This window comes from Mus pahari, chromosome 13, assembly GCF_900095145.1.
Source record: "Mus pahari chromosome 13, PAHARI_EIJ_v1.1, whole genome shotgun sequence".
Taxonomy (NCBI): domain Eukaryota; kingdom Metazoa; phylum Chordata; class Mammalia; order Rodentia; family Muridae; genus Mus; species Mus pahari.
Genome location: NC_034602.1, coordinates 62,711,897 through 62,738,741, shown reverse-complemented (window position 1 = coordinate 62,738,741; position 26,845 = coordinate 62,711,897). Strand labels below are relative to the sequence as shown.

Below are 26,845 nucleotides of genomic sequence, written 5' to 3'. Positions count from 1 at the left end.
TGTTTGAAAGTAATCGACCATAATATGGGGGGAGAGATGGAAAGAAAATGGGTAGCAATTTATTACTTTATCCACTTAATCTACACATAACCAGGAAATCAACAGCAAACACGGTTTCCTTTCCACATACCTTAGGGAAAAGCAATCGGGGCTAAGGCTTCTGCTGCCACTACTCATTTGGGAAGGGAAAGGCCCATGTTAGGTCTTCAGAGATCAGTGACACTTTCTAGGGATGCTGGAAGTCTGGGTAGCAGCAGTGAAAGACTGACAGACACTATGATAAAGGAACCTTGAAGTAGAGCTTCCGCCTCGATGCCCTGTTGGTTATCAGGGAAAGTGTTTTCCTTAAACTGGAGAGTTGGGAGGCAGGGCAGATAAGTAAGATGTCATTTACAAACCAGAATGCCAGCATCTTTGTGTGGCCTCTTGGCCTCACACCACTTGCACTTCCTTTTGTTAGGGTTAGGGCACCTATGTAACAACTGAGTATGGTTTTCCGCACTAGACGCAGCCATCTGTTTCTTTCCTTCAGTGTGGTTTGCCGTGGCTCTGTTCTGTACGGAGTTCTTTTGGATACTTTCCTACCCTTAGTTGGTGAGAGGATGAACCCAGAGCAGGCCTCTTCCATATGTGTTCAATATCGGGATTGAGATGGGAAGGAAATTAAAGTTGTGTCATCCTTCAGCCCCGGCAGACATCGTTCTTAGTCCTTCAGACGGAGGGCTGGAGATTGGCAGGTGCTGAAAGCTACTGGGTTTTCCCCCTTCCACAGGTCAGACGCCGTGTCCAGAAGGAGATCCGGCATGCCTTGGCAGTTCCTGCGTCGAATCCTGTGCTGGTAGCTCTCTGTGTGACTCAGACAGCAGTAACTGTAGTAAGTACAGCAGCTGACACGGGCAATTTCTGTGACAGGGCGCCCAGCCTCTTCCTCCCACAATACCATAAACTCCTGAAGTTGGAATCGCTCCAAAAGAGCACAGAGACTTGCTTTTGCTTTTGTCCAAAGGTTGCATGTGGTAGCAGAAAAAGAACCAAAATGGTCTTCATTAACAAAATAAGAAACAAATGTGTGGCTGCGGATGGGTCATCCACCCACATTGCTTACTGTCGTTACCACCACTTCCTCCTCAACATCAGCTCCTATAAATTATTTTCGCGGACCCATCGGCAGGCAGATGTTATCTTCCTCCTCCTCCTCCTCCTCCTCCTCCTCCTTCTTCTTCTTCTTTTTTATTAAAAGCACAGCTTCCAAACTGGAGACTTTGTCCAAGAAGCAGCTAGGAGATTCATCCCAACCGTCACATAAAATTTGGTCATTTTATGCTTCTGATAGATGCATCCTCACTGTTCCAAACATGTTGGTGGACTATTATGGTCTGGGAATCATTGCATTAATTTGTCTCATTGACAGTGTGGTGGCTGAAATGGTGAAAGCAGGTGGCTGTCTCTAAATTAGTTTCCAGTAGATTAGCCGAGGGGAAACAGAACGGCCACGAGTGAAGAATAGCAAATAAACTCCCGTGGGAAATTTTAACTGAACTAGAAAATTTCCAAAGACTGATTTTTTTTTTTTAGAAATGATTTGTTCCTCCCAGATTCAGTTATTATATCACTTCTCTCACTTGGAGTAATTAATTGTTTGCTCCATCCTCAGTTTTGGATTAAGCGTTACTTCATATTACACACCCTCTCCATCAAGACCTTCAGAAGCTTTGAGTCTAATAGACTAGGGGAGCCATGGACTTCCAGTGACCTTGTAACATTTGAGGTGAATTATATTCCAGGATATCAATGTTCCTTTGCATACAGCAAACACGGGGATCATATCTTCTGGGTGCTTTAAACTGGCTTAGGTGTTGGTCCTTCCATTATTGAAAGCAGCTTCTGTACCTGACTTCTAGCCATCTCTCAAGGAGCCTCTGGGCATATGTGTGCCTGATTCTCTACATACATGGATAGGTAGCATATCCCTTTGTCAGTCTGTCCCTATACACGGGAATGGGATTTTTTTACAGTGCTTAACATCATTAGCATCAATGGTGCTAGCTTCTTGACCTTCACTCCTCACTGTGATGTTTGTTTCTTTCAACTGGAGTTCGCAAAGAGAGAACAGGGAAGAATAGATAGGAAGCTATTCAAGGAAAAGTTGCTCGTTTCTTCCTCTTTTTATTTTATTTTTTCCTGTAACCGGGTTTCACTATGTATCTCCGACTAGGTTGGAGCTCTCTATGTAGACCTGGCTGGCCTTGAACTCAGAGATCTGCTGGGCTTTGCCTCCTGAGTCCTAGGGTTAAAGGCATGTGCCAACCACATTTCTTTCTCTTCTTCAGTGCAAAATTAACCAGAATATGGAGGGACAATAAACAAATAGGCACATAGACAGGGACTGTGTTAGTAAAGCTGATTGCTTAGCACACGTGAACAGTAGTGTGTCGGGTTTGATGCCCTAGATGCTGTGAGTGAAAAAAGTTGATATTCACTGGGTAGAGCCATCCACTCCTTGGATTCTAGCCTCTGGAGACACCAGTTCTTACCATCTCATTAAAAAATTACACCATTTTCAGTGCTCTCTGAAGATGCATTAGAACTCAGGTCTCAGGATATCTTCTATGTCCTCAGTGACTCCCGTGTGAAGCCCTGGTTGATGGTGGCAGCACTAGTGGCCCGCTGTGACTTGGCTACACGAGTGTGTGTCTCCTTTAACACTGGATGTAGACAGTTTTCATATTTCTTTATATTTTCTATTTTCACTAGAGCAGTGGTTCTCAACCTTCCTAATGCTGTGACTCTGATACAGTTCCTCTTGTTGTGGTGACCCAACCATAAAATTATTTTTATTGCTATAACCACAATTTTGTTGCAGTTATGGGTTGTAATATAAATATCTGAGTTTTCTGATGGTCTCAGGGGACCCCTGTGAATGGATCATTCAATCCCCAAAGGGGTTGTGGCCCACTGGTTGGAAAACCACTAATCTAGCAAAAGCCCATGATTTACTTTCCATTACTACAAATGGAAGAAATGAGCAACTACCATTACAAGCCAAAACCTCACATGTACATCTTTGTGAATGAGACAATGTACTGAAACCCTTACAGCATCACAGAAAGAGCTTTGAGTGGCCTGCACTATTCTGTCCAGTGCCTCCCTGGCACCATGACATCTCCCTGCCTTGCTGGGAGCAAATTGCAGACATAGCCTTGCATGAGGGTGTAGAGGTAGAGATGATGTTCTTATGGCACAGGGAAACCAATCCATCACCTTTCTCTCATAGGAGACAGCACACAGGCAACTGGGGGGAGCAGCTGGAAAGAGTCGTTCCCATAGTTCCTCTTTCTACTCACATTCATCAAGACCCTACGAAGCCTGGTGTGGCTGTCGTGCCCCCTTGGTTTTTTCCTGTGTTCCTGGTGTTGTATTTGCCTTTACTTCAACATAGCACCTCACCTGGTCTCTTACTCCGCTTTCTAAGGCTCCTATTGAACAGCAAGGAAGAGGAAGGGGTGAATAACTTTGCCCTAGTTATAACTTCCTTCTCACCTACAACTTCCTGTCTGATCTTTACCAGCTTCAGTTGGAAGAAATAAATAGCATGGGGGCCATGATCAACAAGCCAAACATCAAAATGGTTAAAGATTTCAGCTCCTGGTAGAAAACAGCAGATAGGACAATGATGTCTTTCTCTAAGTATCCCCACCTGCCGAGTAAGGAGTAGGTGATTAGTTGACATATTAGTACTGGGTGATGATTGATGACTCAAGGCATGGAGCATCTACAGCTGTTGATATCACAGTGAGGAAGAGTCAGATATCATGGGACTGCTGAGAAACACAGCAGCTGTCTATAGTCCTGGCGAGCACGCAGAGCTTAGGCAGCCTAAGCTACCCTCCTGGTTCTGCTGCTGAAGTTCAGGAAGAAGGAAAGCTCACAGATTGTTCTAAATAATAGTGATAGGCAGGGGTTCAGAGCTTTCAGCAGAGTGTCTGGTCGGAGTGACTAAATGTTGAAAATGCCACCTTTTCCTGTAAATGGTTATCACTTAGAACCCGGTTCCCAGTGACTTCGAAGCTCTGTAACATGTATAGTTCACAATCTCACCTTCACTCTTGTTGCAGACTTTGAAAATGAGATGCCATTGACAGAACACCAGGCTTTTAAAAGCAGTCATTTATTCAACTTGGTCTACAGGACCCAGTGACCACCTGTACAGAATGTTTGCAAGCTGGACCAGTCGGTCTACGCTAAGCATCCTCGAATTTGTGACATGATTGCCCTCTAGTGACTATTTCATACTCAGCTCCATGTTCATGCTTAAGCTATAAAAGCTTATCTAAGAGTCTAACTAGTTCAGCAATGTCTTTTAAGAGAAAAAAACCATAAGATCCAATCCTTACCTCACTCAATAAAGATCTTCAGGATAATGTATGCTCATCACGTAATCTCATCACCCTTGGCAGCGAAACACTGAAAGTTACACTTTGACAAGTCAGAAGTTCTCCATATGCCAGAACAGAGAGAAATTATCTATATGGTTATCTGTTCACCACCCAATAGAAACACATTGATAAAAAGTTAAACCATGGTAGTGTGGTAAAGGAAGAAAGGGAAAGAAAAGATGTGTAAGAAAAAGAAGGATTGCCTGAGACATCTGTGTGAATAACTCCATTTTGTAAAATTATAAGTATATCAAGAGAAGAAGAAAAATGCCTCGTTTTCTCCACATCTCTGGTATTGAAGGTGCTTGTGACAAGCAAAGAAGCGTGTAACAAAAGTGACAGGGAGAATAGTGGGAACAGTCCGACTCTTTATTTGTATCATACCACTTTTCAGACAAACAAGAATTATTTGAATAATTGCTCATAATAACGTCTGATTCTTAATTGGCTAAGGCAAACACAGCTCTCTGGAAATGTCTGTGTGCATGAATGTGAGTAGGGAAAGTCATAGGAGGGACTTTAAAGTCTTCTAAAGACTCTGAGAGAGGCAGAGAGAAAAAAGTATGGGAGATAACTGCTTATGGAGTTTTGAATTATTCCTATAAAAGAAAATCTCTTAAGAATCTGAACACAAAACTTGAAAGTTCCCATGGTATTACTCTGAACAGATATAATAAGTTAATATTAATTAAGTGACTTAAACAGTAGACATTTATATGTCACAGCCCTGGAGTCTAGAAGCTTGAGGTCAACGGTGCCAGCATAGCCCAACTATGGACCCTTCTCAACCACACAAAGCCAACTTCTTTTTGTATCTGATATGCTAGGATGAGAGAGGGAGATTTCTCTGAGGTCCTGTGTGTGGGGACAATGACCTAATTCCCAAAGACTGCTCTCATGACCTAGTCACCTCATGAAGGCCCTATCCCCCAATACCATTACACAGTGTGGGAGGGGTTAAGCTTATGACTCTGAGAGACTACAAAGGGTCCTTCACACTCTTTCTTCATAAATACAGAGACAATAAGGACCAAGCTCTTACCTTCTCTGCCTTCTTGTCTTTCCACCTTGTATGATGCCAGTTCCCTGGTGTCCTAGCTCCCCTAAGAAACAGAAATTCAGAGCATATCTTGTCGATAACATTTTAATCTGGTCAGTTCCTTATGAATATTCTATATATATGAAGCTTTCATCATCTGCAGATTAATGTGTCCCAAGGCTTATTTCATCCCAGTCCCTATTACTTATTTATTTGTATCATACCACTTTTCAGACAAGCAAGAATTATTTGAATAATTGCTCATAATAAGGCATGGAATCTTCAGTGTGCCTAAGTCAATTTTATAACACATGTCTGATTGACTCTATTACCTTGGGGACCATAGTGTATTAACTGGGATCACTAAGGGGACAGAGACTCTGTACCGCCGCCTCTCAAGCCTGTCCAAACTCACCTGTTCTTGGAGGCTTGGATTACTCTGGGTTATTTTACTCTGTACCTTTGAGCTCCCAGCATTTTGATTAATGTCACTGTGTTAGTTAATCCAGACTACAATGGCAGAGGACCATAGGCTACAAGGCAAGCATGTGTGCCTCACAGTTCAAGAGGCTGGGAGTCTGTAATCAAGGTCCTGGGATTTGATGTCAAGGGAGGGCTTGCTCAATGCATAGTTTGCCAAGAGCTGCATAGCTTGCTGTGCCTTTATATGATGATAAAAGCAGGACTACTCGCTTTAAGAATGCTAATTCTACGGTGAGCTTTCTCCTGACTTTTACACTGTATCTAATTACCTTCCAAAACCCCGCCTGCAAATGCGGTACCATTGAGGGTTAAAGCTCCTCCCTATGAATTTGGGGGTGAGTGAAACGTCATCCATGCAAACTTTACCCTAGCCTGTTTACATAATCTGCAGTCAGTGCGCGTGTGTGTCTTCTTTCCTTCCAGGACCTTGGAGTTCAAAAATGGCAGAAACACGGTTTCTTCTTCACTGCTTAGAGTAGTTCCCAACACATTGCCCCTCTTTTTCTTCTTCTGTTCTCTGAGGTGAAGAGCTAAAGGTCATTTCTTTAACATCTCTGACTGATGTGGAGCAGGCAGGAATAAGTCAAGGAGGACCCCAGCGGGGTGTAATGAACAAATGCCTTACTGAGGAAGATGGAGACAGCCTATGTTGTGCACTCAGTTCTTGAAGCACATGGCACCTGGAGGCATGGCCCATTTGAATGAATACTATCAGGGAAAGAAGAGGGAAGAGCAAACAGGCTGCGTGAGGACAGATCATTCTGGAAATATTGATGTTTCGTGGGTAACAAAATGGACCACAGCAATGATACCTTAGTCACAGGCGGCAATGTTAGGCTGTTGTTGAAGAGTAAAATAGCCCTAGACAACAAGGTAACATGTTTGCATTTTATCCTCATTAGCAAGAAGCATCCAGCAGATCACAGCCTCTTCTTAGGCTAACATATTTTAGCCTTATCTTTAAATCCATTGGTCAGTAAGAGAGCATAGGCTCAGAAATTGTCTAATTGCCCATTTAATTAACCTCATTGATTTTTTTTAAATGTCTGTTGAAGATAATGAGGCCTATGCTATTTTAAAAGCAATGAATAAATCAGAAGAAAAAAGGGAACTGAACAAAAGCATGATTAAAAAAAAAAAGTCACTTTCAGATAAAGTTGAGTCAACTTTTTAAAAATGAGGAAGGGCTTTCTAAAATGCATGTGCTGGCCGTGCCACACACGGAAATGAACACAGGTTTGTCATGGCTTTTCTGGAGTGAGGTCCCTGGTTTTGATGTCCACAGACATTAATTTGCAGTCTAGTTTTTGCTACCCAGTCTCCAGGCTTCTTAAAATTTGCCCCTCGCAAGCCCCTTTTCCTTTAATTCCAGCTTCAAGTATACAGGTATAGAAAAGAGGAATACAAACTGAACATTTGCCAATAACAGCTCATAAAGACATTTGTTTTAAAAAAAAATCTTTGGTATATGAATAATTTTGCCATCTATTAGAGACAAAAACAAATTCATGTACTAATGAGATTAATGGGTTTATTTTACATAAAAATTGAATATTCATTGAATATTTGATATGAACTGGGTGTTGCACCTCACACTTATAATTCCAGAACTTAGAAGGCTAAGGCACAAAGATTGCCTTGGCTTTCTGGCTAACCTGAGCTATATGGGTTCCAGGGCAACCTCAGCTAGAGCAGAAACAAAAATAAACAGTAGAAAAACATCAAACAAACACCAAAACGACAACAACAACAATGGGTGCTGTAAGAAACAGGGCATCATTAATTTTTTTTCAAAGATGATCCAAATTTAATTTTATAATTCTCTACATGGAGAATGCTGCCTTCACTTACAAAATTACATAGTGCAAACTGGGAGAAATATGTTTAGGGCTTTCAGAAACTGTGGGAAATGCTGTCTTGATCTCAAGACAAAGTTTATAGAACCATTTTTCATTCAAACTCAAGTCAGCCATTCAAACTGATGGCTCAGCGGTTAAGAGCACTGACTGCTCTTCTAGAGGTACTAAGTTTTCAATTCCCAGCAACCACATGGTGGCTCACAACCACCTGTAATGTAATCCGACACCTTCTTCTGGTGTGTCTGAAGATAGCTACAGTGTACTCATATAAAATAAAAATAAATAAATCTTTGAAAAAAATAATCATTCTAATACAGTACAATTTGGACATATACTAATTTGGCACATGCTAAATAAAGGTGGAAAATATTGTCTTTATTTCCTGCAATTAAACCAGTTTGTTTCTATACCCGCTGAAAACTTGGTATATACAGTACAAACATGGTAACCCATAATACACGGTAGCCTGGGACCAGAGCCGAGGCGTTCTGTGTTTCATGCAGGGTTTGTTGCTACCACACGGGATATGATGGGCTGTGTACCGCAGAATGCATATGTCATGTGTTCAAGGCTGCAGTGAAGTCCCACAATGCAACACTTGCAAGTGTCAGAGACATCTCTGATTCACTACACACTTGGTTTTGAATTAAGTTTTCGCTGTTGTATGCACAGACGCCTTTGAGTCTTGCCAATTATTTTCCAGGCCACATGCATGATTGTGTAACCAGGATCCAGAGTTTTAGAAGCTATGATTTAAATCGAATAGACTTTGAGAGTGGGAAGCTTAAAGAGGCTGTTTCTAATATTCAGATTTGTAAGTGGTTTTTTTTTTGTTGTTGTTGTTGTTGTTGTTGTTAGGTCAATGTGAGCCCATCACTTTGGAACTCTGCATGAATTTGCCCTACAACCATACACATTATCCAAATTACCTTGGCCACAGAACTCAAAAGGAAGCGTCCATCAGCTGGGAGTCATCTCTCTTCCCTGCCCTTGTACAAACCAACTGTTACAAATACCTCATGTTTTTCGCTTGCACCATCTTGGTTCCAAAGTGTGATGTGAATACAGGCCAACGTATCCCGCCGTGCAGGTAAGAGTGGGCTCCGCACCAGGCATCCTCCTGCTACCTCAGGAAGAGTCAAAAGAGCACAAGGCTGAACTTACACAGATAAAGACTGCTAAGGAGTCTGAAGGTTAATAAGTTCCAAAAGTAAGGAAGTGGGAATAAAATGACTGCTTGAGAAAGGATTCATCATTCAAGCACCAGATGTGGAAGGCATGACTTTCCTTCCATCACAGGCCATGTGCTTTTTATCTGTGTTCCATGTTGGTGGGTTGCAATGTATCCTTTGGAATATAAGTTAGAGATAGGATGCTATTCAGTTTGGTAGTGCATACTTTAGAATGTGTGAGACCACTAGCACCCCACACCAAAGCAAGGCAAAGCAAAAGAGAGCAGGCGGAGGCACTGAGGCAGGGCTGTGTCTGCCATGTTGTCTGCAAACACTGATGTGTTTGGTTTTTGACATTAATTAAATGTGCTCTTCGCCAGTGTGTTAAAGATGCTGTACTCTGCTTATAGGCTAATATAACACAGGGAGGCAAGATAGCTGTCCACAGTGGGACAGCCATACACATCATGGCATTTTTCTGCCTGTCCAAAGCAAAGGAAGACATCCCAAGAATAGAGCTTGAACCTTGGATCTGAGCAATATCCTGGCGGCCAGAGCCAAAGCTGGGAAGTCAATTGCCAGCTTCAGGTTTTCTCTAGCTTTGTGCTCTGAGTCAAATCACTCAGTCTCCTTGGACCTCAAGTCCTTTGACTGGTGAAATAACTATTTTGTTGTTGAGTTTTGTTGTAGCGAGAGTTCAAGAAAGGCTTGTGGACTTAAATAAATTCCAGGGCCCCTGAATTGGCTGCACGCTCTACCGTAACTGACATAGCAATGAAGATAGCACATGGCTCAAATGTGGCAGCAGTGTCACCTTCTGAGCCACATGTAAGAGGCTACAGGCAGAGAATGTGCATATCTGAGATGACTGTCCCAGAAGTCACTGTCCCTACCATCTGCAGTGCTGTCTCGAAACCAAGGCTATGCAGATGTGCTTTCCTGAATGTGAGTGGTAACTATAGAAACCATATGTTGGGATCAGAAGTCACACAGAGCTTTAAGAAGTAATAATACTAATATATATGGGACAGATGGGAAAACAATAAATTTAAGGCTATATATCAAGTGGATGATGAAGTAGGGATGTCTCTGGAGTCAGGGCAGGAAACAATAAGGTTTCAGAATGACGTGGGCAGCTGAATAAGTCATACAAGATGAAGAGAGTAAACTTTAGTGTTTTCTTGGGCTAAAGTAATTCTGAAAGTTTTTGTTTTTTTGTTTTTGTTTTTTTTTGTTTTTTTTTGTTTTTCCGAGACAGGGTTTCTCTGTATAGCCCTGGCTGTCCTGGAACTCACTTTGTAGACAAGGCTGGCCTCGAACTCAGAAATCCACCTGCCTCTACTCCCAAGTTTTACTACATGCCCTTTGAGGTATTGTTGGAGTATCTAATGGTTTCATATTGAAATTATTTGTGAATCTTATTCTAGTTTTGCAAAGCCAGGTCGATGATGGTAGTGAATTGCTACTTTAAATAGGACTTCCCCCACTGTGTTTGATTTTCTTTTTACATCTACATAAAATTCCCTTAATGCATCAATTTAATGTAGTTATAAATGTATATCTCATTACATCTCATAGTTTTAAGTGTTATAACCTAAAAGGACTAGATTACAAATAGTTCTGAGATGCTATTGAGCGAACATGTTGATAAACTTCTTTTGGTGACATTAATTCTGTCTCTTAGCTATAATAATATGTCATTCAATTTCAGTGCCAGCAACAGGAACATTCTGATATTTAGGCATAAAGCTATTTTAGTGTAACGTATTAATATGCTCCAAAACTTATGGATTAATGCATAGCTGTTTCTACTAAGTTTATCAACCTTAACATTTAATTTTTAAGTTACACATCTGAAGGTAGCCAGTCTTACTGAGCCTCCCAATGTGGGAAAAACTCAAGGATTATCATGTCTCATGTTCAAAATCCCCTTTGCACCATCATAGCAAGTGCCTACCATGGAGGGCCACACAGATCTTGACAAGAACTTCCTTAAACTTTTGGTGGTGCTGTTAGTATTATTTCCATTTTATAGTAAGATTCCAAAGTAATGGAGCAAATGGTTACCTTAAGATGAAAGCTACGACTGAGCCCTATATCTGTTGCATATCCACAACAAAACTCTAATGCAGCAGATAGTGCCTGAATAATATTGAACTTGCCATTGTTTTCAAGCTGAGGAAGAGAATGCCCCACATTCATCCTTGCTGAAAACTCCAAACCTAAATACTAGAGACTGAGTTTTATCTTTAGAACAAACAAATAAGCAGAATTGATGGCAGCGGAAGAGTGGGGAAACAGAGGCAGAGCCCCAGATCAGCTAGCATAACATGTGACCACCTCCCCTCCGTTATTCATCAGAGGACACTCGGCTGAAGTCTCTCATCCATGGTTCATGGTAACAGACTATGGGGAATGCTGGACATGTCTCTGCTTAGAACCAGAGGCTAGAGAATGTCTACCTAAAAGACGGAGAAGCAGAAAGCCAAAGGGGATCTGAGCTTGGAGAATATTTAATTTTTTGTCTGCCGTAGTCTATCGTAGTGAAGGCAGCTGGGTGCTCTTTGTCAAGATATTGCAAGTTTGGGTTTCCTAAGGGACAGTTATGTATATGTACATGCCTATAGGCTTCTACACAGTTCCTTACGAATACAGTCCCACATAGAACTTAAACCCAAATGCATTCTGAGCATACATTTCCTATGGAGCTACATGATTTCTGACACATTCTCTTTCTGCTCGTAGACTCCTGTGTGAACACTCCAAAGAACGCTGTGAGTCTGTCCTGGGAATCGTAGGCCTGCAGTGGCCTGAAGACACAGACTGCAGTCAATTTCCAGAGGGAAGTTCAGACAATCAAACTTGCCTCCTGCCCAATGAAGATGTGGAAGGTTAATGTTCCAGTTTATCCCAGTAGGGCATCTGACATGGATATATGCCTCAGCCACTTTTTTGCAGTCTCTGAGTTAGTTAGAGCTGTTGTTGGTTTTCTATTTAGTTGTCAATTAGGCTGTGTAGGTGAGTCCAGTTAAAAAACGACTTGATTGCTCTAGAAGGTGCTGGCACTTATTGGTTCGCTGCTGTCATTACTATTACATGTAAACTAATTTTAAGCAATAAAAATGCACTCAGAGGTGAGCTTAGTCATCCAGGTATTTCCCTCTTTATGCATGCTTCACTGGTTGGTCGTGGATGCTGCTTGTCTGAGAGTCTGGGAAGCTAAGGACAAACACCAACCCTTGGTTTTTCCAAGTGAGAACACCATGGGTTATTAACAGAAGGGTTATTGATAGGAAAGAAGACTTGGGGACCGGTCCATCAAACGAAAGGCTAGAACCTCTGGGAAAATAGGATCATGGATTGCATGAGGGATTTCAGGCTCAGGCTGCTGTTTGGCATCTAATTAGACACGTAATTAGTTATTGTAAGGCGCAGGTGCTAGGTGCTGATCTGAAGTGATGGTACCAAGAAGGATGGAGATTTGCAGAGAGAAGAAAGTCATGTGATCTTCAGGTGTTTCAGCTGTGAGGAGCCCTGTTCTTTCTTTAGTACTTTCCCATGTGCGACACCCCAAATGGAAGCACGGGGGTAGGTGGACCCTTTTGCAATTCTGTCCACTGAGAGACGAATTGCTTTTTTTGACAGAATGTTCTCCGAGTCACTTCAAGTGCCGCTCGGGACGATGCGTTCTGGGTTCCAGAAGATGTGACGGCCAGGCAGACTGTGACGACGACAGTGACGAGGAGAACTGTGGTATGTGTGTGAAGCGGCATTGTCTTTAATGAACAGTAGTAACCGCCAAGAATAAGGGACTGTGTTGGGATATGTAAACTGTTTGCTTATTCTAGGAAGTGGTGTCTGCTCTAAAGCTAATGCATTTACTTCTGAAGGTAGCAGAAGACACCAGGGAGATACCAGGGCCAATTTGAACACAGCCGTTCTCAGTTTACTTTCCTGAAAACTGTGGTTCTTGTGCGCTGAGAGTGTGCCAGGGAGCAGGAAACAGACAATACCTTTCAGCAAACAATGCCTGGCACAGAGCAGAATGATTGAAGGGCTATCTAAAAGCTAGCTTGCTGGTGATTATTTGGCCTGTCATACCCCCAAAGAAGACTGACACCTTATTCACTGGGAGCACGTAAGGCAATATACATTTTGAGATCATTTTATTCTGTTGGCCTTTGAAGTATGAAATATTGCCTTCCCCCTCAAAATGAATTTTTGTAGTAAACACTGTCCTCCTGGTCAAGACAAAATGTCATAAGCAATCAATTGAACTGCTACCAGCTACTATAAATAAGGACACACGAACCTTCTAGAAGATTACAGCTGTCAGGACGATGCTACAGAGGTCAGTGTAATTTTGTGTGGAGCACTATTTAATAATTTGAGAACTTACTATAGTTTGCCTGTTCCTGTTGGTGAGCTTTTTGTAAAAATAAATATATAAATATAAATAAAAAAGTAAAAATCGCTCTGTCATTTGAGTGGTGTGTCCGGAATGCACTAGATTGTTCATGTAAGAAAGCTGATATTCTAAGGTATGGCAGTCTAAGGTATGATTTAAAATGGATTAACTTAAAGTAGTCAAAGTGGTTCTAGGACTCTATCAAGGAGACTAACTCTAGATTTTTTGCAGGTGACTAAACATTTGGCAAGTGCTTGGTTGAAAAAAATAATGGCCAATGCTGCTTAGGGCTGCACACCTGAAACCCCAGCACTTGGGAGGTAGATGCAAGAGGGTGAGAGGTCAAGGTCACCTTCAACTACACACGGAGTTTGAGACTAACCTGGACTGCTACTTGAGGCTCTGAGTCAAGAAAACCACAACAAAGCAAATACAATTCCATCTCGCCCAGAATAAATGGTCTTCATTCTAAAATACATTGTAAAGCATATATTCATAGTACTATTATAAAATACTTAAATGGACCTAAAATATCAAAAATATAGTTAAATAATGAGTTTTCATTAAAACTTTTCTCTTAGAAGAGAAAATACCACAAAGATAAAATAAATGTCTTAGTAGGGGTTTTTATTCCTGCACAAACATCATGACCATGAAGCAAGTTGGATTTATTCAGCTTATGTTTCCACATTGCTGTTCATCACCAAAGGAAGTCAGGACTGGAACTCAAGCAGGTCAGGAAGCAGGAGCTGATGCAGAGGCCATGGAGGGATGTTACTTACTGGCTTGCTTCCCCTGGCTTGCTCAGCCTGCTCTCTTATAGAACCTAAGACTACCAGCCCAGGGATGGCACCACCCACAGTGAACTGGGCCCTCCCCACTTGATCACTAATTGAGAAAATGCCTTACAGCTGGATCTCATGGAGGCACTTCCTCAAGGGAGGCTCCTTTCTCTGTGATAACTCCAGCTTGTGTCAAGTTAACACACAAAACCAGCCAGTGCAATAAACTAACCTTTATTTCATTTTCAGAACATCATTTCCACCACTGATAGCTCTGATGTAAGAAATTAAGAACTGATAAGAAATTAGTTCATTTGGAGCTAAACTGATTGCTTTAGTAGTAATAATGTACATGAGAAAATTTTGCACTGAGTTTTCTAAAGTGACCCATGATGAACAAGTTCCCCTTTGGCATGTATGCACGCACTCAGATGGGCTGTCCAGTGTGCTGGGAAGACACATTACTGGAAATTAGATAAGGAAGTGAGGTTGACAGGCCACAAGGGACATTGGGTATGTCATCCAGTTTGTGTTCTGCTTTGGTCCCCAGTTGTCATGTGTACATATGCCTATGTAGCAATGGAGACAGGAGGCTAGGCCGCATTCCACTTCTTTCATTGCTCTGATGTATTCTATCCCTCCGGTGTTGAAGGCACTCAGTTCTTGGGGTTGCCTGTCATGACTCTACAGCTCACACAGAAGTTTTAACAACACACCTGGGGGTTCCCTTCAAAACAACACTTACTTCAGTTGGGAGGCATTTGACCTGTCAGAAATTAAATTGATCATATATTTCTTTAGCAAATTTGTATCTGGAAATGGGATTGCCAGACCGCATTACGTTAGGCATAGCTTTTAAAATAGATATATGAGAACTTAGCAAGGAGGGTTTGGCTCACAGTGGGCTCCTGCTCTCGTGGTAAAATTTTCACTGATGTAATTGCTATGTAAGCAAGCATTTTAAGGTTTGTTAACAGTCAGCATGTTTTCAGCACATGCGTAGAAGGACTGTGCAAGTCTGAAGGCATCAGTGAAGAACCGACTCACCAGCGGGAAGCCTTGGAGACGTGAGAGAGATTAGCAGAGTCAGCACTTCCTCATCTTATACGTTGATAGCTTGTCGGTGATAAAATATATAACATTTCCATATACAGTTAAACGAGCAGCTTGATAAAATAAGTTTATGTCCAGCATAGCACTGTGTGGAAAAGAGCCAGTCCTGAACAGAGAAGCGAACATGAGAAGGATGAGGAAACCAGCCACGGGATTCTGTATTTGATTTTTGCTACCAAACTTTAACATTGACTGTGTAAGGCTGAGTGAGGTTTGCTTTCACTGGGGTTTATGACCACGGTCTGAGCGAGCTATAATACGAATACAGTGATACCTATGCTCTGTCTGATGCAGACAGTGGGTCTTCTTGGTGGGGCCATTAAATAAAAATATGGTTTAAGCTAATTCTTTACATCTAATGTAAAAATAGAACCCTTAATTACCTAACTGTAGCATCACAACCAATAACCAATCACTCTCCTGAGTATTAAATAATGAAATTACCCCATGCAGAGAAAGATCGACAGCAATACAAGCTGTTGAGTAGCTTTTCATTTACCTTCTCATTAACAAACTGCACCTTTATCAACTATACTTGGTCCTTTATAAAACTCAGATAAAACAAAAACTAGATGTATCCAGAACTGTTTCTCAGAGTCCGAGCCTCTGGGGATCCTCAGAGGTTTCCTACTGCGATACTTTGAAGTTTTATGGAAGGTTCTATATGTGTTTTACTCTTTAAGAGCACTGAGACAATTTACCACGCAAAACCTTTGCTTGTGGATGGGACCATTCTGCTCGGTAGCCATCAGAAGTGAGAGTCATTGTGTCTGCACATGGAGCATCCCCCTAACGGTGCTTTGGGGATGAATCTGTGGGCTTGATTTCTGATCTCTGAACAGACTCCCACTAAAGGAGAAGAGTGCTCGCTCCCTTTGGCCCTTGGCTGCTTGGTTTGTGTACCACCATCTTATATTAAATAGTGGATGGGCTTCTCAGAATGGTAGGATGCTGTGTGGAGACTTAGGTTTGGCGGCCACACTCTACATTTCCAGGACCTGCCAATTTTAGCTTGCCATTTGGTGCTTGAGCTAGGAAAGCTCTGGGCAGGCCAGGACTTGGTCCCTCGCCTAGCACTGCCCTCCTTTGGCATGCCTTGCTGGGTTTTCCTGTGCTGGACGATTGTTGTTCTAACAACCACTGCTATTTGGTCTCATAACCTAATGCTGTGTGAAGTGTCCTATCTCATCTATATTTGTTTGAACACCTACTTATATCAAAAATGTCACTTTATAGACAAAGTGGCTTTTTTACAAATAGTACTGCCTTCCACATGACAAATGCCATGACCTGCTCTCGCTTAATTTCATCTGTTCTTACCGTCTTTATCTCCAAGAGATGTTTGTTTGTAAAGACTTTCCTAACAAAAACTATACATAAAGGAAACATAAATGTTGTAGAATACTCATGTAAGGTTGGAGAGTGCAAATATACAGTAGATAACGAATGCCATTATTGTTGGTAGTGTTGTTGGTATGAGTACACACTGCAGAATGCCTTATGCCAAGTGATTTGTTCCTCTGATTGGTTTTTTTTTTTATTAGTCCCTTCCAAGTATACAAAATCTTTATTCGTTTCTAAGGTCTCTTTGTATCAAGCTTCATTCTCTCGTCCCCCACTATTGTATGGTTTTTCTACCACCACCACCACCAACAACAACAACAACATCAATCGGTTACACTTTCTGTGTTTGCAGGGCTTTCTGATGCAATCAGAAGTTTAGGCTATTGGGCAGATTTCAGGGTTCCTTTTGAAAGATATCACCATCATAACATTGCAGTTAGGGTTGGCAGCCTCTGCCAGCTGGAATCTCTGAATTCCATTCAATGAACTCATTCATTAAATTGCTGTCTGGACCTAAGGCCACTCCAGGTGAATAGCCAGTGTGAGTCTCTCATCATTTATCTCTCCTTTATTTGGGTGATAAAACACTCTAAACCTAATTTTAGCTCAGTAAAATTTCTATTCTGGAAAAGAATTTCGATCCTTGTTTTGAATAACCATTTTTAACAATGAGATTTTTTTTTTCCTAGTGGATTCCAAGAATCCCGAGTTAATCATCTACGAGAGCTCTCTTCATTCTTTGTGATAGGTCTGATGAGACATGACTTTTAATCCTTATTTGGTCACCGCTCTGCAATTTAGATATCTTAAAGTTTATTTTTTCCTGAGAACCAGAGTTTGTTGTTCCTTAGATGAAGTGAAGTTGCATTTGAATTAACTAAGGATTGAGGGTCTAGACTGAGCTAACCACTGTTCTAAGAGAAATTACTGACATCAGAAAAGTCCAGGGAGCCCTTGACTATAATCAGATAGGCAGGTCTTGAGGGCCAGGACTGCCTAGGCTACAGATGAAACCATCTCAAAACCTAAAACACATAAAAGTTCAGAGCTATGAAATCTTTTCTTTCCCACCTTCACAGGATGATCAGGACCCTGGATCTCCTGGGGCATCTAGTTACAGTAGAATCCTGGCCTATCTTAGAAGACATTCAAACGCATTACACTTAACCAGATGATATGTAGGAAATGTAGCCTAAAGTGCTTGCTCCTCGAAGGGAAATTGAAGTTCAAGTTGTAAACCCACAACCCTTATCTTTTCCAAACCGTTTCCATTTTCCATACTGACTATTTCCATTTTCCATAGTAACTGATGAGGTTTCCAACCTTAGATCTCTGAAGTAATGTAATGAAAAAAAAGTAATGAATTTTGCACCTGGCTCTCAAATGAGTTTTGTAAGTACTTAACATGGGAGGGGACCTCTTAAGTGAAACACAGATGGTCCCTCAGTTTGTAGACTGAAATTACATTTTAAGATTGCACGGATTTACATCTCCAGGTTTTGGCATATGTGCTTAAAAGCATGACTCGCTTTATAGATGAGCCGTGCCTGTTGGCACACAGGCTCAGAAAGCAAAAGGAACAACTCAGGAAGGATGCTAATGCATAGCTGCTTTTCCACGTATTTCCATTTCCCGTGTGTAGGTTTGGATCTTCAGTTAGGCATGCTGTTCTGTTCACAGGGCAAAATGGAGACTGTGGTTTGCTCCTAATTTCAGAATCACGTGATTCATAGTCATCACAGATGTCCAAAGTCTTCAAGAAGAAACCAGGCCTTTTTGCTAAAAAAAATTTTTTTAACCTTATTCAATTAAATTTTGCCATCATTTTCAACTGTGCGTCTAATAGCTTTTTCTTCTGTTTCCAGGTTGTAAAGAGAGAGCTCTTTGGGAATGTCCATTTAATAAGCAATGTCTGAAGCATACATTAATCTGCGATGGGTTTCCAGACTGTCCAGACAGTATGGATGAAAAAAACTGCTGTAAGCGCCTTTATGAACTTGGGAACAAACAGTGTTTTGTATTTTAAGTACACATTGCTTCACTTTAAATATAAGCTAGAAATTAGGAAATGCACATGAAAAGATTTTAGTTAGTTTAGTTCTTTTGACCATACTTACGTCTACAAAGGTATATATTCCAAGAAGTCTAATGTTTTTAAAATACATACAAATAATATTCTAACAACATGAAAACATTAAAAGACCTCATGCCAGTATCCAAAATGGAAGACATAAAATGTAACCATAAGATAAAACACATTGTCAACATTAAACTCACACTACAGATTTATTTGACCTGGGTTCCTTATGTATCTCTAGTTGATGTGTTAGTTGGTTTCCCATTGGTTAATAGTAGACCCGAGGAGAATCGATGTAAGAAGTTGGGTTTATTTGCTTAGATTTGGGATGTTTCAGTCCATGATTTAGAGGAGAGGAAACAGCAGAGAAGCATATTAACTTCAAGGCTGTGTATCGGGAAAGAAAAAGAAGAGGCTACAGTCCCACCATGTCCTTCAAGATATGCCTTCACTGGCTGCAAGATGTCCCTTACATCTCCCTTTTTAAAAAAGCAGTTCTTCAGCTTTCCGACAAAATTGCAGGCTTGAGGCTAAGCCTCTAAGAAATGGCCTCAAAAGACACTTATCTCAAAGACAGCACTTGAATAACAGGAGAGACACAGTAGTATGGGCAGTGTTGTCCTGCGTTTTAGAAATAAATGTACATATGCTAAGAAAAACACCAGAAGATCATGAAAAGTTTACACTTATCTATGGTGGTGGTTTTAAGTTTTGTGTGCTTTTGAAATCTTTTATGTCTAAATGATATACAGCCATCATCTTTAGTACTAGTTTAAAAATATCTTTAGGCATTTTACTTAAAATTAACAGTAAGCTCAACGAAAAATGAAGGCATTTATTATGTGTATTATATATGTCTTATATTATTATAGTAAAAGTCATGGCAGGATGAATTCACAAGGCTACAGTGAAATAGAAAAATACATCATCTTGTCTGTGACTCTTTCATTTTAGCCTGACCTCAGGGTGGATGAGCTGCCTAGATCATATTCAGTAGGAAGAAGGGAAGATTCGGCTCCTTTCTCTGGAATATCACTAAGGGATTTCCCCCATGGGTCAACACTGGGCAGAGTGACAGCCTGTAGCAAGGGGCTTCTGTGTGGATTAGAAAAGACATTTTCTACGAACCCTCAAAGCAAGCACGGCTCCAGGCAGGGATTAGGAAACCTGCCTGCACCAGTCTGGCTTGGCTCCAGACTAAGGCACATGGTGTGATCATCGGAGTTTAGGTGCATGCTGTTCTGCAATGCATAAATCATAAAAGCATAGAGCAAGGGTCTGTTATGGACTTGCATCTAATCCTGGACTGATAATGACTCTCAGATAAGAATAGTCAGAAAAATGCCATGCCAATGTTAAACTAATCAATGCCTTCCTCTGGGATGTGGGATGGTTGGTCTGAAGACCTGGACAACATCAGACTTCCTTTTCATGGACGGAAGACGGGAAATGGATGCTAAGTAGGCAATCAAGGAGATTTACTATAATTTTAAAAATCAAAAAGAGATTTGTCTGTGACTCAGACAGTAATTTAATAGTAGGATCCCTAAGAAGCGATCTATCCACATGTACAGAGATTACTTTCTTCCTGCGGTGTCTTCAGTCTGCTTTGTCAAACATTTGCATCTTCTTCCTCTTGGTCTCCCTGCCAGCATTTTGCCAAGACAATGAGCTGGAATGTGCCAACCATGAGTGTGTGCCACGTGACCTTTGGTGTGACGGATGGGCCGACTGCTCAGACAGTTCAGATGAATTGGGCTGTGGTAAGCTTCTGGCCTCTGTCACCTGCCCTGCATTCACATGCCTGTCAGCCGTCTAAGCTAATGAATCCTAAATTACTTCATGGCTTTTAGCAGCCAAGTTCATCTATTTTGTTTTACTGTTATAAAAGCTGACAGTGGTGATTCATGCAAGTTATTTCTAAGTAACAGAAAACTTCCCCCCCCCCCAAGTTACTTCTCGATTTTAAATGTCTATATTATGTGTGTAATATCTCTGCATTCGAATGCTTGGAGGTGTGCCATTTTTGAACTTAGGTTTTATTTATCACCAAGTTCAATAGTGGTGAATAATCATTTAGTCTTAGATCATTTACACCCTCAAGAAGAGGATACAGAAGTGGTGTCTCCATCTGACCTACATGTCCTGCTCCTCACCCTGATGAGGTTTCTAAGTGTCTAGCTCCTGCCATGGGCAGGACTGGAAGGCATTTCAATCAATGTGGCAGTCTGCCATCTTGATTATCTGATGAATTCCCTCCTTGTGTGCACCTTGCTCCCCTAATTCCCTCAGTTCCGACCTTAGTCTTCTGTCTCCACTGGCTAGATAATGAGTTTCCTGTGCACTGTGACCAGGTACACAGTGTTCCACAAGTGACCCATGGCTGATCCAGTGCAGACAGAGGCTGGGGGGTTGCACATACATTACACCAATCATAAATGTCCACCACCTTCACGTACCCCCAAACGCTGAAGGAAAAGAAGTATGGAGTTTCAAATAGCTGCCTGCAATTAGTTTGGCTAATCCCTGTGTAAATTCAAGGCAGTGGGGTTCTGCCCCTGGCCATCTTTTGTCTCAGAAAGAAAAGTCCAGAGCTGCCTCTCTCTTTCATTAGAGTCTGCAGTGTTTTGAAAGCACAGCACATATTGAATTCACTTTTTTCAGACTCCTGTCACATTGAGGGAGCAGTAATTTGCACAGAGAAGGTCAACCCCAAATGGTTCTCAACTAAAATAAATACAAATGGATGCATGCAATTAGAGCAAAGACATACAAACTTAGGGACTCTGGAGAAGACGTGTTTTTAATTAGGCTTTCTCGCATTTTCCCCCTTCAGTGACCCTCTCTAAAAATGGGAACTCCTCCTCATTCCTGACTGTTCACAGATCTGCAAGAGAACACCGCGTGTGTGCTGACGGCTGGCAGGAGACGTTGAGTCAGCTGGTCTGCAGGCAGATGGGTTTAGGGTAAGGTCAGTAGTGTGTAGCACTTGATGGGTTTCTCAGAGGGCTCGGTGGATGTTAGTGGTAATATCTTCCTTATGAATGATGTAGAACTGGAAAAATCAGAGCTCTCCAAAGTTCTGGAAATAAATCCTGAGTAAGGAATTTATCTAATTCTAGGCACCTGCTCTAAAGTGTGTGGGCTGCAAACCTGTTAGGGTGAAGTCTCAAAAATAAATGAACTACTTGTATTTTGAAGCACTTGTGAAATGGAATACGATCATTGTTTATAAATGGTGGTCTCCTCTGTGGAAGATGGATGAAAAACTCTTCATACTCCTTCCCTGGGGCTATTGGGAATTTCTTTTAAACAATATACATACATTTAAAAAAATGAGAAAGAGAAGTCAAAGCTGCTGGTATTTCTATTTATCCTAAGTGACACAGGAAATACACACCAAGAAGTAATTCAGCATTTTGCTTTTTAATGAAATGAGAAAATCCAACCTGTCTTTTACATACCTGGAATGGAATGAACTATACACACACTGTTTTGTGAGGTGTTCTGCTTCAGGTCATTCAGCAATAGAGAATAATGTTCTGTACCACCACAGAACACATACAGGATGATGTGTGTTCATATATATATATATATATATATATATATATATATATATATATATATATCTGTTATATTATTATATGGCATTTTGTTTTATTATGCTAACAACATATGTGAGATTTGGGTATAAATATAGAAATGAGAAAAACAAAAGATCAGGGAGTCATGCAATTCTAGACTTAAAAGCCAGAGTTGATGGCACTCCCCAGGGGCCACTGAGCAAATGACAATTGTTTACAACAACAAGCCATTTGACTTGGCAGCTAGCTGCATATTTTTGTTGCCCAGTTTGAAGAATCATATCACTGCTAACATCTTGGGCCCCTTTCTTCCATGTAAAGACCCATATGTTTGGAAATTTGAGAAACTCCTACTAATTTATAATAGAAGAACTTTAATCTTTTCCAGGATTAGAAAAAATTATAGCTGTCATGATCCATTAAATTATTGTCCGTTTTTGCAGTTTCTTTATTGTGTCTAAATGAAATGGGATATGATTTTGATTCAATAAGTGAAAACCCCTTGAAAGTGCTTATCTTGGTTCTCTCACCAAGGCATAGGGTATTGCTTAATACAAAAATTCAATTCTATGATGAGACTTAGCTCTGCTGAGAGTTCAGAGGGTAAATCGACCTGAAAAGATTTATGAGAACAAAAATTTTGACAAGCCACCTGAACTGTAACTGTTAAACTGCAAAGAAAAAGATCTCTTGTCTTAAACATCTTACTTCATCCTTTTTGTATTTTTAGCATATTAGGTTTTTACTGAGCTAACATACATGTAACAAATTTGACTATTTCAGTGGCAATGGACACAGTCACAGTGTTTGCGCAACTGTCTCGGTCCAAACATTTTTATCACCACAAAAGGAAACTACGTGACCATACATAGTCACTCTCACTTGCCCTCCAGACACAGTAAATCATTCATTTACTTTTCATCTCTCCATATTTCACTTCTGTTCTGGTTGTTTTAATAAGGAAGCATATAGCATGTGATCTTTTTGTCTAGATAATATTCTCACTTATCTGTGTTACAGTGTGTACAATGTTTGTAGCTAAATAATATTTCATTGAACTGTTATAGCACATTTAATTATCTCCTCAGATATTTGGGTTGTTTCCGCTTTCTGTTGCACATGAGATTTATAAATAGTTCCTTTAATCAGATACGACAGTGAATACCTGCAATCCCAACACTCAGGAAGTAGAGGCAGGAGGATTGCTTCAAGTTTGAAGTCATCCTGCTGTGAGCTTCAAGGGCAGCTAGGTCTTCAGAGGTGCTCTGAAAACATAAGCTCACTTATTCCATTTTCTCTATTTCATTGACTCTGAGGGTGAAATGTTAGTATTTAAGATATATAGAGCCCCAGTAGACATATAGATGTTTTCATTTTTGATAGCTTTATTTCACTGAAAGGCGAGGAGAATATGAAGTGGAAATATAGTCAATACGCCATAATTACTGACTGAATTCTTGGATAAATGGGTAATAACATCAGGTCATCTGAGATTGGCTTCAAGTATACTTGTCAATTTATTTTTGTGGCTCATAGGCTGAGAGACATGTAGAGAGGAGAATAGGGAAAGAATGAGGCTAATGGTCAGGTGAGGCCGCACCCCTGGTGTGAGGATGCCCTGCTTGGAAGGCTTCTGTTTCCTGGGTCTCTAGAGACCAGCTCTGTTGTAGAAACTCAAACTTCTGCTACTGATGCCTCAAACAAGCTCTACACAACCTTTGAGTCTTTGACCCAAAGTCCTTGATTGCAGAATCTTTCTGTCCATGATTGGTCTACACTCCAGGTGGGGTGGGGGGAGAGACTGGCTTTCTTTCTTGGTTTTCAGAATGGAGTGGCCCTTGTACTGGTCAGCCTTTAGGTTCCAAACACAACCTACTTCAAAAGTTGAACCTTAGAAACCAACCCTTAGTTGCTTCTGCTTACCTTCCATACTCTATTTCCTTTTGTGGAGTATGTGCTTATGAGTGTTGATCTAAACTAGACATTGTGTAGAGGATGCATAGGGGGACACCATCACTGGGCTTGATGGTATAGTGGGAGAGACACAAAGGACATAGATTTCATTTCATTATTTGACAATGACACAGACTTAAAGCAGAGCTTAAGGAATTCCTATTTAAAGTATGTAAGAGAAATAGATTCAGCTTTACTCCTTGGGAGGATTCATTCTGTAAGCACAGACTGAATAAAGCACTAATATTTAGTATCTGGAAGTAACTCATCCTTCCTCTTAAAGGGGTATTCATTGACTTCAGTGGATAGTTTATAAACTAGTTTATAAAAAAACTCACTCCTATGCCAAATTGGGTGTTTTCTGGGATTATACACCAATATTTCTGATAGAGGCAGTTTATTAAAAAAGATGGTCATGGGTTCTGTTTTCCATGTTTTAGAGCAAAATGGCAGACCCATAATCAAATGTTTGTCCAGGTAAAAAGATTTGATGTTTTTGTTAAAAAGTGAAGACTGACTTCCATCTGTAGGTTGTTCCAGTGTTCACCCCAGCCTGGAAGCACAATGCTTTGCTGGTTAGACAAAGGCACAAATCAAGTCCCTGAGTACTTTTGACAGCATATTGTCTTCCACTTACACTATCAGAAACATATGCACGTGTATTTAATGAACAATACAAATCAGGACGTATTCAGCTCTCTAATCCTTGCCAAACTCAGGGTTGAGACATCTGGCATTTGAGGATAAGTTTAGGGGGATGGGAACTTCCCTGTCTCCTGTCTCCACAAGCTCTATCACTACAAAACGTGAGCTCATCTGGAAATCCATGTCCTGGGTTTATGCGATTAGCAGAGTTTCTTTATGGAGTTGGCTGTAATTTGCTTCCCCCCCCCCCTTAACCTATTTAAAGTTAAACAAAATAAAACTATGCCTTTGGAGAATGTTTCTATATTTTGGGCAAAACCACAGTCAAAGACACCATGTATTATGTGGCGTAGACATCCCTGGTAGTAGTCCCTTGTAGGGTTTATGTTGACACTGCCTCCCAGGGTTTACTGGGAAAGGACCATTTATTTCAAGATGGCTGCCTTATTCACATGAAACTTGCAAGCTCTCTGTTTGTTGCACTTGGAAGTCCAGCCCAGGATGCTAACCCTCATGCATGGGAACCCGAGTAAGCATCTCCTGGTAGTCACAAGGTTTCAAGCCTGGGCTATAACTTGCTTATCATAGAATTAACCCTTTCCATTAGCATGATTGCGATGCTTTTTACCAGACACGCAAAGTTGCATAATTGGCACCTCCTGATTCCAGATTCTCTTCCTAGCCTCACCCCACTGTCCCCAACCCCCAAATGCACGGCTTTTAGCAGCCAATTTCCTCCCAGCCTCTGATGACTACTAATGTGTTTTCTGCATCTATGGATTTTTTTTCTACAGACTACACTTTCCATGAGTAGAGTTATATAATATCTGCTTTTGTGTCTCACTTTTTCCATTTAGCATAGAATTTCACAATCAATAGTCACCTGTAAGCTTTTCCACAAACATACATTTTCAAGTTTCTTGGGCATTACATACTTCGAAATATAATTGCTATAGCAAAGGATAACTTATATTTAATTTTTTGAAGTGCTGCCAAACTCTTTTCCAAAAGAGCTATCTTATTTTATACTCCCACCATCAATGTAGGAGTTGTAATTTCTTTATATTCTTGTCAACTCTGATTGCTAAGTACTTTTTTTGATAGCCAGCCTGGTTGGAATAGGATATTTTCACCATGAAATTGATTTCCATTTCCATGATTGCTAATGCTGTCCAACACATTTTTTTAAATTGTCTTCCTTTCTGCTTTAGATTCCCAGAAAAGGTAGAACGCTTTATCCTTAAAGACACATTTATTTTCATTTTGTGTGAATTATGCTTGCTTGTTTGCTTATATGTCTGAGTATCATGTCTATTCTTGGTGCCCATGGAAACCAGAAGAGGGCATCAGATCCCCTGGAATGGAGTTAACAGACAGTTTTGAGCCACCATGTGGGTGCTGGGAACTAAACTGAGTTCTCTGCAAAAGCAACTAGTGCTCTTAACCACTGAGCCATCTGTCTAGTCCTATAATACTTTTTATTAGTTAATTTTCTGAGAAATATATGCATGTGTATAACATATTTTTATCACAGTCACACTTCATTACCTCTTTCATGTTTATAGACTTGGGGGAAACCACCTTATATAACATAATCCAAGATTTGGGTTGTATTTTTTTTAACTTCTTGGTAACAATCCCTACAGTACTGAGTAGATGATTGCATGTCTAAGGGAGAATCCACCTGAAGCAAGCCCATGGAGTACCATGACCATCACACAGCAACTTTGAGGCATTTCTGGTACCCTTGTGTTGTATTCCCAGGGAATTGATTTCTTATACAATCCTAAGAGGTTTGTAGTTAAACATCTAGGTGGAAAGAAAGTCTAGAGTACATTGTGTGTATTCACAGTGTTTACTAGAATGTTGTATTCTGGGTAAAAGGAAATCATTTTCCTGAAAATGTATCTATAGGAAGAAGTTTTTTTTTCTTTAAGTTCTTCCATAAAT

The 26,845-nt window shown here is 40.7% G+C and overlaps 1 protein-coding gene across 3 annotated transcripts in view; it reads left to right on the top strand.

The window, feature by feature from the left end:
• Corin (corin, serine peptidase) overlaps positions 1 to 26,845 on the top strand; it is a 195,745-nt gene that overhangs the window by 144,975 nt on the left and 23,925 nt on the right. For all 3 annotated transcript variants that reach the window (XM_029545006.1, XM_021210625.2, XM_021210624.2), the window contains exons 10-16: positions 773 to 874; positions 8,676 to 8,907; positions 11,735 to 11,880; positions 12,635 to 12,742; positions 18,502 to 18,615; positions 20,366 to 20,476; positions 21,550 to 21,679. In XM_029545006.1, the coding sequence (XP_029400866.1) occupies positions 773 to 874; positions 8,676 to 8,907; positions 11,735 to 11,880; positions 12,635 to 12,742; positions 18,502 to 18,615; positions 20,366 to 20,476; positions 21,550 to 21,679 (943 nt within the window). The remainder of the gene's footprint in view (positions 1 to 772; positions 875 to 8,675; positions 8,908 to 11,734; positions 11,881 to 12,634; positions 12,743 to 18,501; positions 18,616 to 20,365; positions 20,477 to 21,549; positions 21,680 to 26,845) is intronic.